The sequence below is a fragment of the Heliangelus exortis genome, chromosome 21, assembly GCF_036169615.1.
Source record: "Heliangelus exortis chromosome 21, bHelExo1.hap1, whole genome shotgun sequence".
Lineage (NCBI taxonomy): Eukaryota > Metazoa > Chordata > Aves > Apodiformes > Trochilidae > Heliangelus > Heliangelus exortis.
In genome coordinates this window covers 1,223,074-1,236,106 of record NC_092442.1, presented here as the reverse complement: position 1 = coordinate 1,236,106, position 13,033 = coordinate 1,223,074, and the positions used below count along the sequence as shown (strand labels likewise).

At 45.4% G+C, this 13,033-nt stretch overlaps 1 protein-coding gene across 6 annotated transcripts in view; it reads left to right on the top strand.

Annotated features, from left to right (window-relative positions):
- MTMR4 (myotubularin related protein 4) overlaps positions 1-13,033 on the top strand; it is a 55,840-nt gene that overhangs the window by 30,055 nt on the left and 12,752 nt on the right. For all 6 annotated transcript variants that reach the window (XM_071765657.1, XM_071765660.1, XM_071765659.1 and 3 more), the window contains 6 exons: positions 204-293; positions 2,454-2,570; positions 3,211-3,293; positions 3,503-3,669; positions 5,041-5,137; positions 12,560-12,673. In XM_071765657.1, the coding sequence (XP_071621758.1) occupies positions 204-293; positions 2,454-2,570; positions 3,211-3,293; positions 3,503-3,669; positions 5,041-5,137; positions 12,560-12,673 (668 nt within the window). The remainder of the gene's footprint in view (positions 1-203; positions 294-2,453; positions 2,571-3,210; positions 3,294-3,502; positions 3,670-5,040; positions 5,138-12,559; positions 12,674-13,033) is intronic.

The following is a 13,033-nucleotide window of genomic DNA, read 5'->3' as shown; positions in this document are numbered from 1 at the left end:
TGCTGTGCTTACTCTGCAACAGCCAGAGGAGCTGCTATGGTTCTGCAGTGCTGAGTATGGTCCTGAAGCAGCACAGGCATTTCCATGTACAGGTCCAAGAGATCTTCAAGGGTGTCAAGAGTATCCAACAGCTTAGATTTTTGCTTTTTCATAACATGTACTGGCTGGGGCCTGTCTCAATCTGTGTTTTGTTTGCAATGCAGGGTGAGGAAGGCCCACCCAGTTTGGAGTATATCCAGGCCAAGGACTTGTTCCCCCCAAAAGAGCTTGTGAAGGAGGAAGAGTCATTGCAGGTAAGGAAGAAAACCAAAACCATCCACTTCTGTCTGTGTCTGCCTCTTCTCTGACAGTGTGAAACCTGAGAGCAGCTCTGCAGCCCAGACCATGTCCTGGAAGCCACAGGCTGGGGTCACATTTGGACCTGTGAGTCCTGCAGGCAGGGAGGCTGCTGACAGCAGCTCTGAACACCCTGGCCCTGCCTTCCCAGCCCTGCCAAGATGCTGCCATTTGCACAGCATTGCATCTGCTGCTTGGAAATATGGCTGGAGTGTGACACAACAGAGCCATGCTGGGTACACCCCATCCTCTGCCTGTGCTGACAGAGATGGTGATGCTGCCTGGGTGGCTCTGCAGCAGATGCTCTCTGGGACAAGTTGAATGTCAGGGCAAGGCTGAGCTCTCTGCAGCCACAGCATGGAATTGCAGTGGCTCATCTGGCCCTCATGCATGTTGCTCCTGACATTTCCCTGTTGCAGAGCTGTTGGGAAGAGAAAACCCTGTGAGATACCAGCCTCAGAGCCCTTGAGAGAGACCCAGGGACTGCTGCTGCTGTGCAACAAGGGTGGTATTCTGAACAGTGGGAGCCAAGGCCTCCTGGATGTTGTTTCTTCATTTAACACTGAGTTCTGCCACCTTGTCCTAGTGCTCATTGTCCTTCTGTGGTGGGAGCCAGGCTCATGCTGTATGTTTTCAGGGCTTTTTGCTCTGTGATTGCCATCCTCTTAGTAAATGGTGCTGATAGAAACAAGGGGAGGCTTTGACTCAAAAGAGGGAACATGGGCTGAGGAGGTGCACAGGGTCAAGGCTGCAGCACTGTGGCCTTTGAGAGCTGAAGCTGCTGAGATGACTCAGAGCTGAGACCACCTGGAGAAGAGCAGAATCTGCTTTGGTTGTCTGTGGAGGACCATAAAGTTCACCCTTCCCAAAGGGTAATTTACATTCAGTGGATTTTTTTTCTCTTAACGTAAAGTGAAGCTGTATTTGGGCACATAATTTTATTTCAGGATTTCCCTCTGTCAGTTCTTGCAGTTTTACCATCCCATTTCTAATCTGTCTACCTTCTGTTGCTGTGTGAAAGACCCACATAAGCAGAAGAAACACATGTAAACTAAAACCAGCCCTGCAATCATGCATAAATGCACTGCAAAACTACAGTGTATTATCTTGATGTCAAATAATAAACATTTTAAGAATTTTCAGACAGGTGCCAGCATAAGGTTGTTACTTTCTCACAAGTAACTTAAGAAGTTGTTAGTCACTTGCATATGAGGTCTGATACCCAGGAAATTCAAGTTTTAGGCAGCATATACCCAAGCCTTGGATACAGGTTAGAAATAAAGACAAGGTGGTCTGTCTTGTACTAATGACAGTGTAATGAATTGTTTCCTCAGATGTTGTGTCTGGCAAGTAAAAGGCTCTGGCTGAAATCTTAAATATTCATGACAGTTTTGCATAATTGCTTACCAATATCACCTGGTATAAGGTGGCATTGAGGAAAAAGGAGCCTGTTGAATTTTAGGCTGGTCTGCCCTGTTTTTTTTTCTTTTCAATGCAGGAAAAAAAAAAAAAAAAGTCAGGCTTGGCCCTCTGCCAGGATTCTGTGTTTTAAAAATAGCCATGGGGTGTCTGGGCTGATAGGGAAAACCAGAAAGACTTTTGATTATCTGGATTATTTTTTAATTAATTTCTAACACAAGTAACTTACCAGTTTCCCCAGTCATACAAGTAACTGCACACAGAGATTCTCTTGCAACCTTTTCAGCAGAAATTGGGCAAAACTTTGATTCATTTGCTTACCTGGATGGCTACAGGTGCATCTCATGGTGCTGCTAAGAGCCTTCATTTAAATGATACAGCAGGATCATGGATGTGAGACTGCCTTGGGACAGAAGACTGATCATATGAGGCTGTGGCTGGGAAGAGCCTCTCCAGTTTGTGTCTGAGCTGTGCCTGGGGTGTTCTGTGTTACTCTGCTTGTGCCAGGGCTGCATTGAACCTCTCCAAAAAGCAGGGGCCATAAATCCCTCTGTCCCCATGCTACACGATGACCACGCTGTTGTGGATGATGTCCTGCAGGAGATGCACTGTCCAGACAGTTGGAAAGGTGGCTCTTGGCATTTATGGTGTGCAAAGTACTCTGCATATGTCTTGAATTTGTGATGTCTTCTTTCCAGGTCCCATTCACCGTGTTGCAGGGTGAGGGGGTGGAGTATCTTGGCCATGCAAACGATGCTGTGATTGCCATCTCCAACTACAGGCTTCACATCAAATTCAAGGATTCTGTGATCAATGTAAGTCTGGATCTGCCTCTTCCTGTGCCCTGAACCCTAACAATCTGTTGCAGTATTTGGGGGGAGAGGGGGCACAGGGAAAGCATAAGGCATTTCTGTGGTCTGTGGCAGGGGAACAGTGCCTGTGCTGTCTGCTGGTCATGCAGATGCTGTTTTGTGTGGATGGGGTTTTCCTTTGGATGCTAATTAGGGCTGTTCTTTGCTGTTCTCTTTAAATTCAAGGATTAAGCAGTTTTAAGCCTGTTAGGGTTTTGTGCAGGCCAGTTTTAATGAGGTGATCCTACCTGGAGACCAGCAACCAAGAAGCAGACAGTGGGAGCCTGAGGCTTTCACTCCTTGACTTGCCACCTTTCATTGCAGCTTTTGTTAGGCTGGGTTACCTGTGCTTGTCTGAGATGTGATTTGGTCAGGAACTGTCCCCAAGTTGCAGACTGATCAGGGACAGAGCAGAGATTGGAGTAGTAATAGTAGAGGCTCTACTCTGTGTCATGAAGCTTCATACACCTTGGGGTAGGTTTGTAGTTTGAACTAAAGACTTGTGATTGTTGGTACAGCAGTGACTGTACATGATGGGCCTGCAGGCAAGGCTGCTATGGCTGCTGTGTTATGTCTTGTCCATGCCTTAACCTGTCTCTCACAGGTGCCTTTGAGGATGATGGAAAGTGTGGAGTGTCGGGATATGTTCCAGCTTCACATCATTTGCAAGGACTCCAAAGTGATCAGGTATCTGTTTTATTGCTGTATTGTGGATGTCACTGCAGGCCATGGTCAGCTCTGCTGTCTCCCTCTGTGCTGCCACTGGAATTGAGCTGCTCATGGTTATTAAGATTGGTGCTTTGTTCCATTGCCTGATGAAGTGTAACAGAGCTCCCTGTCTGTATCCTGGCTGGGTGGATGTGCCCACTGATGGTGGTTTGCATTTGGGTTGGCAGGTGCCATTTTTCCACCTTTAAGCAGTGCCAGGAGTGGCTGAAGAGGCTGACTCGAGCCATTGCCCGCCCTGCTAAGCCTGAGGACCTCTTTGCATTTGCCTACCATGCCTGGTGCTTGGGAGTCTGTGTTGATGAGGAGGACCAACATGCACATCTCTGCCGTCCAGGTGAGCTTCTGCCTGTTCCCTGGCTCTGCTTGTCTCCAGCAGCACTGCAGAGCACTGCCAACTTGTCCCTAAACTCATGTCTGACTATGTCCCAAGCTCTGCTGTAGCCACAGCCCAAGTTCATCTTGCTGAGGGACATCATGTGCCTTGCCTAGAAATGAGGCTGATACCAGATGCAGTTGGATAGCAAGCACATTAAAAGGAATAACAGTAGTAAGTACAATAAGGAGCTTCCTGAGCCAGCAACCCATAAGCAGAATTTCCCTTTCTCCTTGTGAATGAAGAAAACAGCCCATACTTCAGTACTTCTATCATGATGATAGAGAACTCAAGCAGTCTTCTCCCTGGGTGGTAAACATCATCAGCTTTGAGGCAGCATATTTAATATGAATCCATCTGCATCTCTTCTGCATCTCCTAGAAATGCTGTGACCTTTCTGTGATCAGGTCTGCAGAGGTGTCTGGATCATCCTTACACAGGCACAAATAAAATCTTTGAATCCATAAAGAGAAAACTGGTGCTGGGTTGGTGCTCTTGTGTGGATTGGAAGTTTCCCTTCTCTAGGAACACATAGTTCACAAAGCTTTGGTTTTAAACAGCTTCAGCATGAATAAATGGGGGATTAAAATCACTGGCAGCTGCTTTTAGATTTAAAAATATGCTGGTATTAGAGGAGAGAAGCAGCAGCTTGAATGAAATATCCCAACACAGGTTGAGAAGGAGGGATGGGGTGCAGTGGCATACCTGAAAAAGATACTGAAAAGAAGCTGGTAGAGAAAAGGTAAATGATTTGTTCTTACCCTGTCCCAGACACCAGCATTAGCAGGTATTTGCTGTCTCTCCTTTAGAGAAGGTATTATTTTCTAATATAAATAAACTTACCTGTGGAAATCGTTGCTGCAGGATATGAAATTAAGAGCCTTGAAGTATTTATTAACATTTGACACCCTGGAGACATCCAGGGTTTGTAAGGTGAGGCTGAAATGGAAGAGAGCAAACCCTGAGTCAGCCTCTGAGAGAGCAGCCTGGGAGGGGGAACTCCTCTGCTCTGGGGCTCCTGACATCCATTGCAAGCCCTGCTTGTCAGAAGGGCAACGTGGATTAAATTAACCCTCCACACTCCACGTTGATGTAGGAAGGCCATTCCCATGCTGCTCTGTGTCCCCAGACTTCAGAGGTGACCTGACGAGACAAAACAGGCAGAGGAACCCATGTGACAAATCTGTTTGGCTGAAGCAAGATCCCTGCCACCCAGCTGTCCTGTGGTTTCTCTCCAGCCTCTCATAGTTGCTATGGAGCTGCTACTGACATGTTTAGATTTCATCAGTTCTTTGGAGATGTACATAATGTCCCTGTGCTCTGCTCTTCCAGGAGACCACGTGAGATTCCGGTTTGAAATGGAGCTGGTGAGGATGGGCTTTGACTTGCAGAATGTCTGGCGTGTCTCTGACATCAACAACAACTACAAGTGAGTGTTTCACCACCAGGCTCTCCCTGCACTCCTCTTTCCTTACCTTCTTACCTTTGCTACCCCTGTGCAGAGCAGTAGATGAGGCAGACTCCAGCTAATCCTCTCTCCTAGCCTTGATAACCCTCAGGCAGAGCAGTGTATGAGCCAGATCCTCTTTCTGCCTTCCACACCGTGGAACTGGGGAAGGAATACAGCCCAATCATCAGAGCTAGCAGCAATTGTAAATGCTGATCAAGGCCATTTCTGACCTAGTAGCCATAACTCATTCTTGAAGACATTCTGGAGCCTTGCAGGCACTGTCCATCATTGGGTTGCTTTTCACATCAGTCTTTCTTTCTAAAATGCTTACGTTGTTTGAAAAGAAAAAATAAAAAGTTTTCATAAAGTTGGGCATCTCCTCAGCTCTGAAAAACTGGGGGTGATGCAGTGGAGCACTGTTGGGATGCTCAGAAAGCTGGGGAAGGAGCAAGGCTTGTGCAAAAGCAGCTAAAGGCTGATCTGCTTGCAGCCTGGAGCTGCTGGAGGGGTAGTTACAAAACTGATGGAGTGAAACTGTTCTGACAGACAGGTACTTGAAGTCATTCCCCAGGAGCACAGTGCTGTGCTGGGGTGGCTCCCCAGGGGTGGGGGCTTTCTGTCATTACAGCTTTTCAAGTCTCAGGTGTTGTGCTGCTGGAGGTGGGTCCCCTGTGAGCTGGAGGTTGGAATGGAGATCTCTAGAAGGCCTTTCCCACGTGTAAATGAGTGGTTCTAGCCTGTCATCCACTCCTAGGGAAGGGCACAGGAGCTCCTGTAGAAGTGGTTCTGCATTCTTTGCAGCAGGTGGCACTAAGCCAATAGGATTTTATTAAGCTTTGACAGATGTACTGATTTCTGCATTCCCTATAATCCTTTTCTTGAAATGACTGGTTTCCTTCAGTTTTCCTTCAATTACTCAATAGAATAATCCCCATCACCTGCAGATCAAATGGCTCCAGGTCACCTGGTTTCTTGTGGATACCATGAGAAGCCTTGGGCACACCAGGGAGATCCCAATGGACTTTTGCAGTTTTCCTGATCACCTCTCACATCCCTAGGAATATAGGCAGCAAGGACTACTTTTAAGGTTTGATTTGCAGTTTCTGCTTGGCCATACTGACTGCATCATTGCTTTTGGACTGTTCACATGACTTTGGCATTTACATGGTTTGTCCAAGGATGTAAAAAAAAAAAAAACAACCTAAAATGGTTTTCCTGAACTGCTCATTTCTCCAGTGTACAACCTGAAGGTCCCTGCCCTGGGTAGAGTCCTTGCATGTCTTTGAGAGCAGTCAGGCTCTCTCTGTTGCTAGGTTTTGGGATGTGGTTCTGACTGTTTCAGAAAATTCAACTCAGATGCACTATCTCTGCATTATCCTGGCCAGTAATGCACAGCAATTAGCCAGCTCCTCTGAAGACAAATGTCCTATCAAACAGGGGAAGAAAGAACTTGAAACAAACCTCAACGAGCTGCATACAGGGCAGGTTTTACTTCCTTCGTCTGCTAAAGTTGCTACCTGGAGATCCTGTCAGGTCACAGCTTCCTGCAGACATCATGAGATCTCAGGAGTGGTGTGACTTGCTTGTGCAGCTCAGAAACCAGTTCTCTCTTGCTGCTTTGGGGAGTGTGTCTTTAAATTCTGCCTTGTCTTTTGATCATTAACACCTGCCTCTGTTCACAGGAAGCTGGTTACTATTTAACTGTTTAAAGTACTTTTATCTTTTCTTTCCCAGCATTGGCCAAACAGTGTTGTTAGAGACAGGGTAATCCAAGTTAATGCCTTTGTTAATTGTCTTTCAAGTCTGCTCCAAGATGCCCCTATCTGGAAACCAGTCTGTTCCTAGTGACAGCCATCATAAAATGAGAACAATACAAGCATATAATAGCCACTCCTTTGGTCTTGATAGTAGTGTACTCTTTCAACATACAATGGCAATATAATTATTACCTGATCTCTCCATAGCACTCTCACCTTTGCTGATCTGCATGCCCAGAGCACGTTCTGGCATTGCCCATCTGGTGCACCCGTGCTGAGATAAGAGTTGTTTCATATCAGCTTTAATGCTGGTGGGTTTGGTACACACACAGTTCCTCCTCAAAGAAAACAACCTTCACTGTTCCTCTGTGGTGATCCTTGTTTTCAGCTCTGACCCTTTTTTGCAAGTGTGGTTTTATGTATTTTTAACTTTATGAGGAAAAAGCTGTCGGAGCTTCTGTGTTTAGGCAGCTGATATTTCCTACTCGTTTCTGTCAGTGCTCTAAATTAATGTTTTGTCATATTTTGTTACAGTTCACTACCAATTTTAGTGTTAATCTTTGCTTTTAAGGGAAAGGTGATAATTAGTGTGTCATGGTCCATAACTTAATATTTTATATTACTATAATTATAAAACATATAATTATATAATAAAAATTTATAATATTTGTATTGTATTTTCTATTGCAAAGAAATATTGGCCACTAATCATGCACAAACTACAAATTGCAAAGTAACCAGATTTATGGTCTGAACAAATTACAGTGGTTTGTTCAGGGGAAAAAAAAATGACACCACCTTTGAAAGAAGTCTTGGGAAGGGGTTAATAGTGGGTGACAGACAGAACAGGATTTTAAAACAAATTAATCACCCCAGGGAAAAGGGCTATTAGGGGCAGAAAGAGAGCAATTAAGCTTTTTCACTTTTCCTAGGCTTTTATCATTCTGCTCCTGTTTTCTTGCTTCTTCTCTTCTCCTCTCCCCACTGATTTCACTTCTCATTTTTCCCTGTTTCCTATGACTTTTTATATAGTAAAAACTTCCTTCTTTTCATCAGTTATTGCCAGAGGTTGCAGATTGGTAGCTGTGGGTCTTCCCTTTGTATTCAGGTTTCCTGGAATCCTTGTGTTTGCTATCAATTTGCATTAGATATCTGGTGGCCAGTATTAGTAACATTTTTAGTCCTGACACAGGGGTGGGGGGGTCTGTTGGTGAGATTTTGGTGGTGGAAATAAGTTTGGTACCTTTTTAAACACTGTAAACAGAAACCAGGGAGCCAGGCTTTTGTTGATTCACATTTTAACAGAGGAAACTAAGCCAGGGCTGCCTCATGCCAGCTTGGATGTAATTTCTCTGATTCAAGAGGCAATTTTTTATTTTTAATGTATCCACACTACATTAGTGTTATTGTTTGTGTTTGCCATTAAGTCCACAAGGGCATTAGGGATAAACCCCTTGGTTTTGCACCCTGCTGGGGACCCTCTCTCTTGCTGGACTGGCAGGACTGGAGATCTTTGGTGAGACTGGCAAGGCCAGGTCTTCGTGGCAAGAAGACACTTCATCAGCCCAGCTCTGTAGGGCTCTGGCACATCCTTGTGCCAGTTGATGTGTCTGTGTTGGTGTAGCCTGCTTTTTCTGGGCTCAAACCTCACTGTTTCAAAAATATTTCATCCTGTCTTCTGGGTCAGCAATGGTCCCAGCAGTGTTTCAGGCCAGGCCTCAATGGCCCATGGATCTTTGCTGTTCTCTCTTCTCCCCATGCCCTGTGAGCACATTGCACAACCCATGGACAAGTGTGATTCCCCTTAGGAATTCCTTTGCTGTGAAAAATGTCAACTGCAAATTCTCTAATATTTCATCTTTTCAAGAGTTACTGTTTCATAAGAGGAGATTCATGCCTTCAAGTCTTCAGTGAGTGACCTGTAAAAAAAATCACCAAAAAAAAAAAATTTAAAACCCCTAACTGAAAATCCAGATCCAGCCAACCCCATCAGCTGTAGCTGCTTCTTCAGTGGTGTTTCCAGCAAACTTAACACAAGAGGGTGTGTGACTCCCCCCACAGACCTTCCCACGTGCCCCCTCTTTACCCTTGCACGAGCTGGGCCAGGTGGTTTCTTTGCCCAGAAGTCAGGCTGAAGTGGTTTCCCATGTTTGCCCCCAGAACATTTTTGCAAAATTGATGCCATATCATCCATCTTTCATTCCTCTGGCACCCAGGCCAGTGTCAGCAATAGCTCACACATCTCAGTTAATCATTCACCTGGTGCACGTTTGGGTTGCTCTAGAAATGCTGAGCATTATCTGGTCCTGGTGCTCAGTTGCTCCTGGTTCCTGGCAGGTTGTTCCATGACTTGCCCTGCAGAAGTTTTGATGTTAATCTCTTCTTGTGCCTTGTCCCTTGGGAAGCAGGGATAGTTCTGGCAGCTTCCCTGTGTGCTGTGCTGGTGAGCAGAGTTTTGATTTTTTTTTTGTTGTGATCTTGCTGAACTGGATCTTGCTGAGCTGTCAAACCTTCAGATTCAGTAGCAGGTGTTTCAAATACCTTTAGGGTGTTTGAAAAAACCTCCAGAGTGTTTGAAAAGGGTTTTTTGAGTTTTGATCTTTTAACAGGTCATTTCTCAAAAACTGAATGATGTGTCTCCTTTTTACTGTTGTGTTGTTTTGGGGTTTTTTTCTGTCTTTTTGAAAAAAATTTGGGTACATTTTTAGTGCCTCTCAGGTTTATGTCCTTTGGAAACATTTCCCGTCTTTGAAGAATGTCCTTTTAATTCTAAAATCCTTCTTTTGTTCACTGTTTAACTCTGCCAGCTCTTTCTGATCTTTCTGATGCATTTATATTAATAGCATGTTTAAATAATCATATCATCTGCAGGCTTCCCTCCCTCCCCTGTTCTGGAACTCATTGTTACTGCTGTGGGAGGCTTGTCCTCTCTAAAAATACTGTGTGATGAATACTGTAACACAGTGGGTTTTCAGTTACTCAATTTTGGAGCAGCTTAGGACCAAAGGAAGTGTTATCTATGTCTGTATTATTTGGCTGGTAGCACCAAGAAGCAGCTGATCCTAATTGTCACCTTTGTCTCATGTGTTACTGTGATGCTTTTGTGTTTTATGTTCCTCATGCTTTTATACCTTGACATTTTCCTGGAACACACCACGCTCAACCTATTCTGATCTTCCTGAAAAGCTCCTACTCTGAAATTTAGGGTACCATTAATAATCTTCCTTTTATCAAGTTCATTCAGAAGGTGCTGTTAAGCCAACATACTCATTTGCCCTGGCTTTTCAGCCCCTCTAATTTATTTTTAAAAATTCTAGCCTAGACACACAGATTGGTTTGTCTTGACCTTATTGCCTGCTTTTATGCACCCTGCTTAAATTTGGTTTAACTTCTTGAGGCTCTCCTCCTTCCTACCTGAATTTTATTGTCTTACTCTTTTCCTAAGGCTACAGAGGTTTAGAGACTTGGCTCTTAGATAATGCTCCTGAACCTCTCCTGTGCTGACTCTACCTAATTTTTAGTTCAACATCTGTAATGTTTTGTCTGAAGTGCCTGTGAACTGATTCTGTTTTCATTCCAGTGAAGCCCATTCATCTTGGATAGAGTCAGCTATTCCACAAGTTCTCTTAGTTTCCTGACCAACTCTGCCCTTGGAATCTGGGGCATTTCAGAGATGTCCTAGGGTAGACAACCTACCACAGATGTCCTGGTCTTTGTCTAACCTGACAGCTTTAATTTTGCTTCCTGGATTCCACTTCTGCATCCCCATGGATCAGCCTGGCCTGGGGCCTTCTGAGGATCTGTCTAGACACCAGGTGAAGTGCTACCTTCTGACAGGGCAGGCAGGCCCTCACTAGCACACAAATTAAATAGTACTAAGCACTGGATTTGTGCCTGCTGCTGGCAGGGGGAGGGTCTGCATTCAGGGGACCACCAGGCCACCTTCTGGAGCTTCCCTGCAAACCCATTGGTTTGCTTCCCATCTGCCTTGAACCATTCCTTCTAAATGTTGTGCCTTGAGCTGGAGCTGCTCTGTGATGCTCATTGCTTTGTCTGTGAGAGCTGCTGGAGCTCAGCTGGCTCAGTGTGCAAGCAGTGCTCCTGACACTCTCTCCCCATCACACAGTTTGGCTTTTCCCCTTGGCTCCCCTCTTGCTCTGCTGTTGAAGCACTTGCAGTTGTTTTTTTTAACATTTTACTTTGGACCCAAACATTCAGAGTCTTGTGGACTCTTCACATCCCCTCTCACTCCCCATCAGTTGAATTTCCATTTCATCTGAACTGCTTTACACTTGGGTTCCCTCAGTTGTATTAGCTGGGAGTTTCTTCCTCTGGAACCAAATTGGGAAGGATTTTCCCATCCCATTCCCCTCACTGCTGGCATATGGTCAGCTGAGTATCAGGAATCTGATTTCTGGCACCCCACCAAACAAGGTGATCTTTTGATCTTTTTGATCTTCCTCGTGTCATTTTGTTACAGCTTACACAGAATCACCACTGCCTTCTTTCTGGGCAGAGTTCATAGAATGCCAGGTTAGAAGGAACCTCAAGGATCATCTGCTCCAACCTTTATAGGTAGGAACATGGTTTAGCTGAGATGTCACTGCACTTTGTCAAGCTGAGTCTTAAAATTGTCCAGGGCTGGGGAATCTGCCACTTCCCTGGGGAGATTATTCCAATAATGAGATTGGAATACTGTCCTCAGAGTGAACAGTTTTCTTCCTGCTTCCTGTCAGGATCCTTGCAACCATTACCCCTCATCTTTCATCTTTTCTGTGGTACTCTGTGTACAAAGGGAGTCCACATCTTCTTGGGAGCCACCCTTTAAGTCCTGGAATGTGGCAATAAGGCCTCCCCTGAGCCTGCTTTTCTCAAGGCTGAACAAACCCAGCTCTCCTCAGCCTTTCCTCATACTGCAGACTTCCCAGTCCTCTGATCATCTTTGTGGCCCTCCTCTGGACCCTGTCCATATTTTTTGCATAATGGGGACCAAAACTGAGCACCCTGTTCCAGGTGTGGACTGACAAGGGCCAAGCAGAGTGGGCTGATGACTTTTTATCTTTGCTAGTGACTCCCTAATGGATGCAGCCCAGCATCCTGGTGGTTTTCTAGTGTGCCACTGCTGCACACTGTTCACTCATATTAAGTTTTCCAACCCCCAGGCCCTTTCAACAGAGCTACAGTGAGTTGTTTTCCTTGCAGAGCAATGTGTGAAGTTGATCATGGTGACCCATTATCTGCAAGGCAGATCATCATCTCCCAGAAGTATTTCTGGGGTTGCAGGGGCTGCAAGAAAACCAGAACCCCTGAATTAAGTACTGTTCCCTTAAACCCTCATGAATTCCTAAATTCAGAGGATATTCCAAAGGCAGTCTTTGGAAGTACTGGGGTACTTAGGATTGGTCTGGAGATGAAGCCTGTGGGGAAAGGAGGTTGTGTTCTCTCAGCTCATTCCTGACAGCATTTTTTGGGTCACTTTTCCCACATTGAGACTGTACTGGGACAGGTGTGAAGATCAAGAGCCCAAATCCTCATGCTGAGCTTGAGGAAACGTGAGCTTCTCCAGTCATCTCTGCGTATCTTCCCTGGTGCAGGTTTTTGATTGCCAAGTCCTCATTTTGCCTTGGTGCTTTCTTTTTCCCAGGCTTTGTTCCAGTTATCCCCAGAAGCTGCTGGTTCCTGTCTGGATCACTGATAAGGAGCTTGAGAACGTGGCTTCATTTAGATCATGGAAAAGGATCCCTGTGGTGGTGTACAGGTAAATACAAACCCAAAGCTGTGCTCTCCCCTGAGCCTGTGACAACTGTCCTGTTCCTGTTCCTGTGAAGTCAGGGTAGCAGAGCATGTGGAGCAAGAGAGGGGACACCCAGAGCTGCCTTTGGTCCTCATCATGTGCATCCTTTTGCCTGCCCCCTGAAAAGGTGCCACTCGTATGACTCCTTCCCCTCCCAGCACACACATCCACCTCTGGCTGTGCAATAATGCAGGTTTAGACTAGACTTGAGGAAGAATTTTTTATTGAAAGAGTAGTTTGGTGCTGAAATGGGCTGCCCAGGGAGGTGGTAGAATCACCATCCCTGGAAGGATTTAAAAACCATGTAGATGAGACACTCCAGGA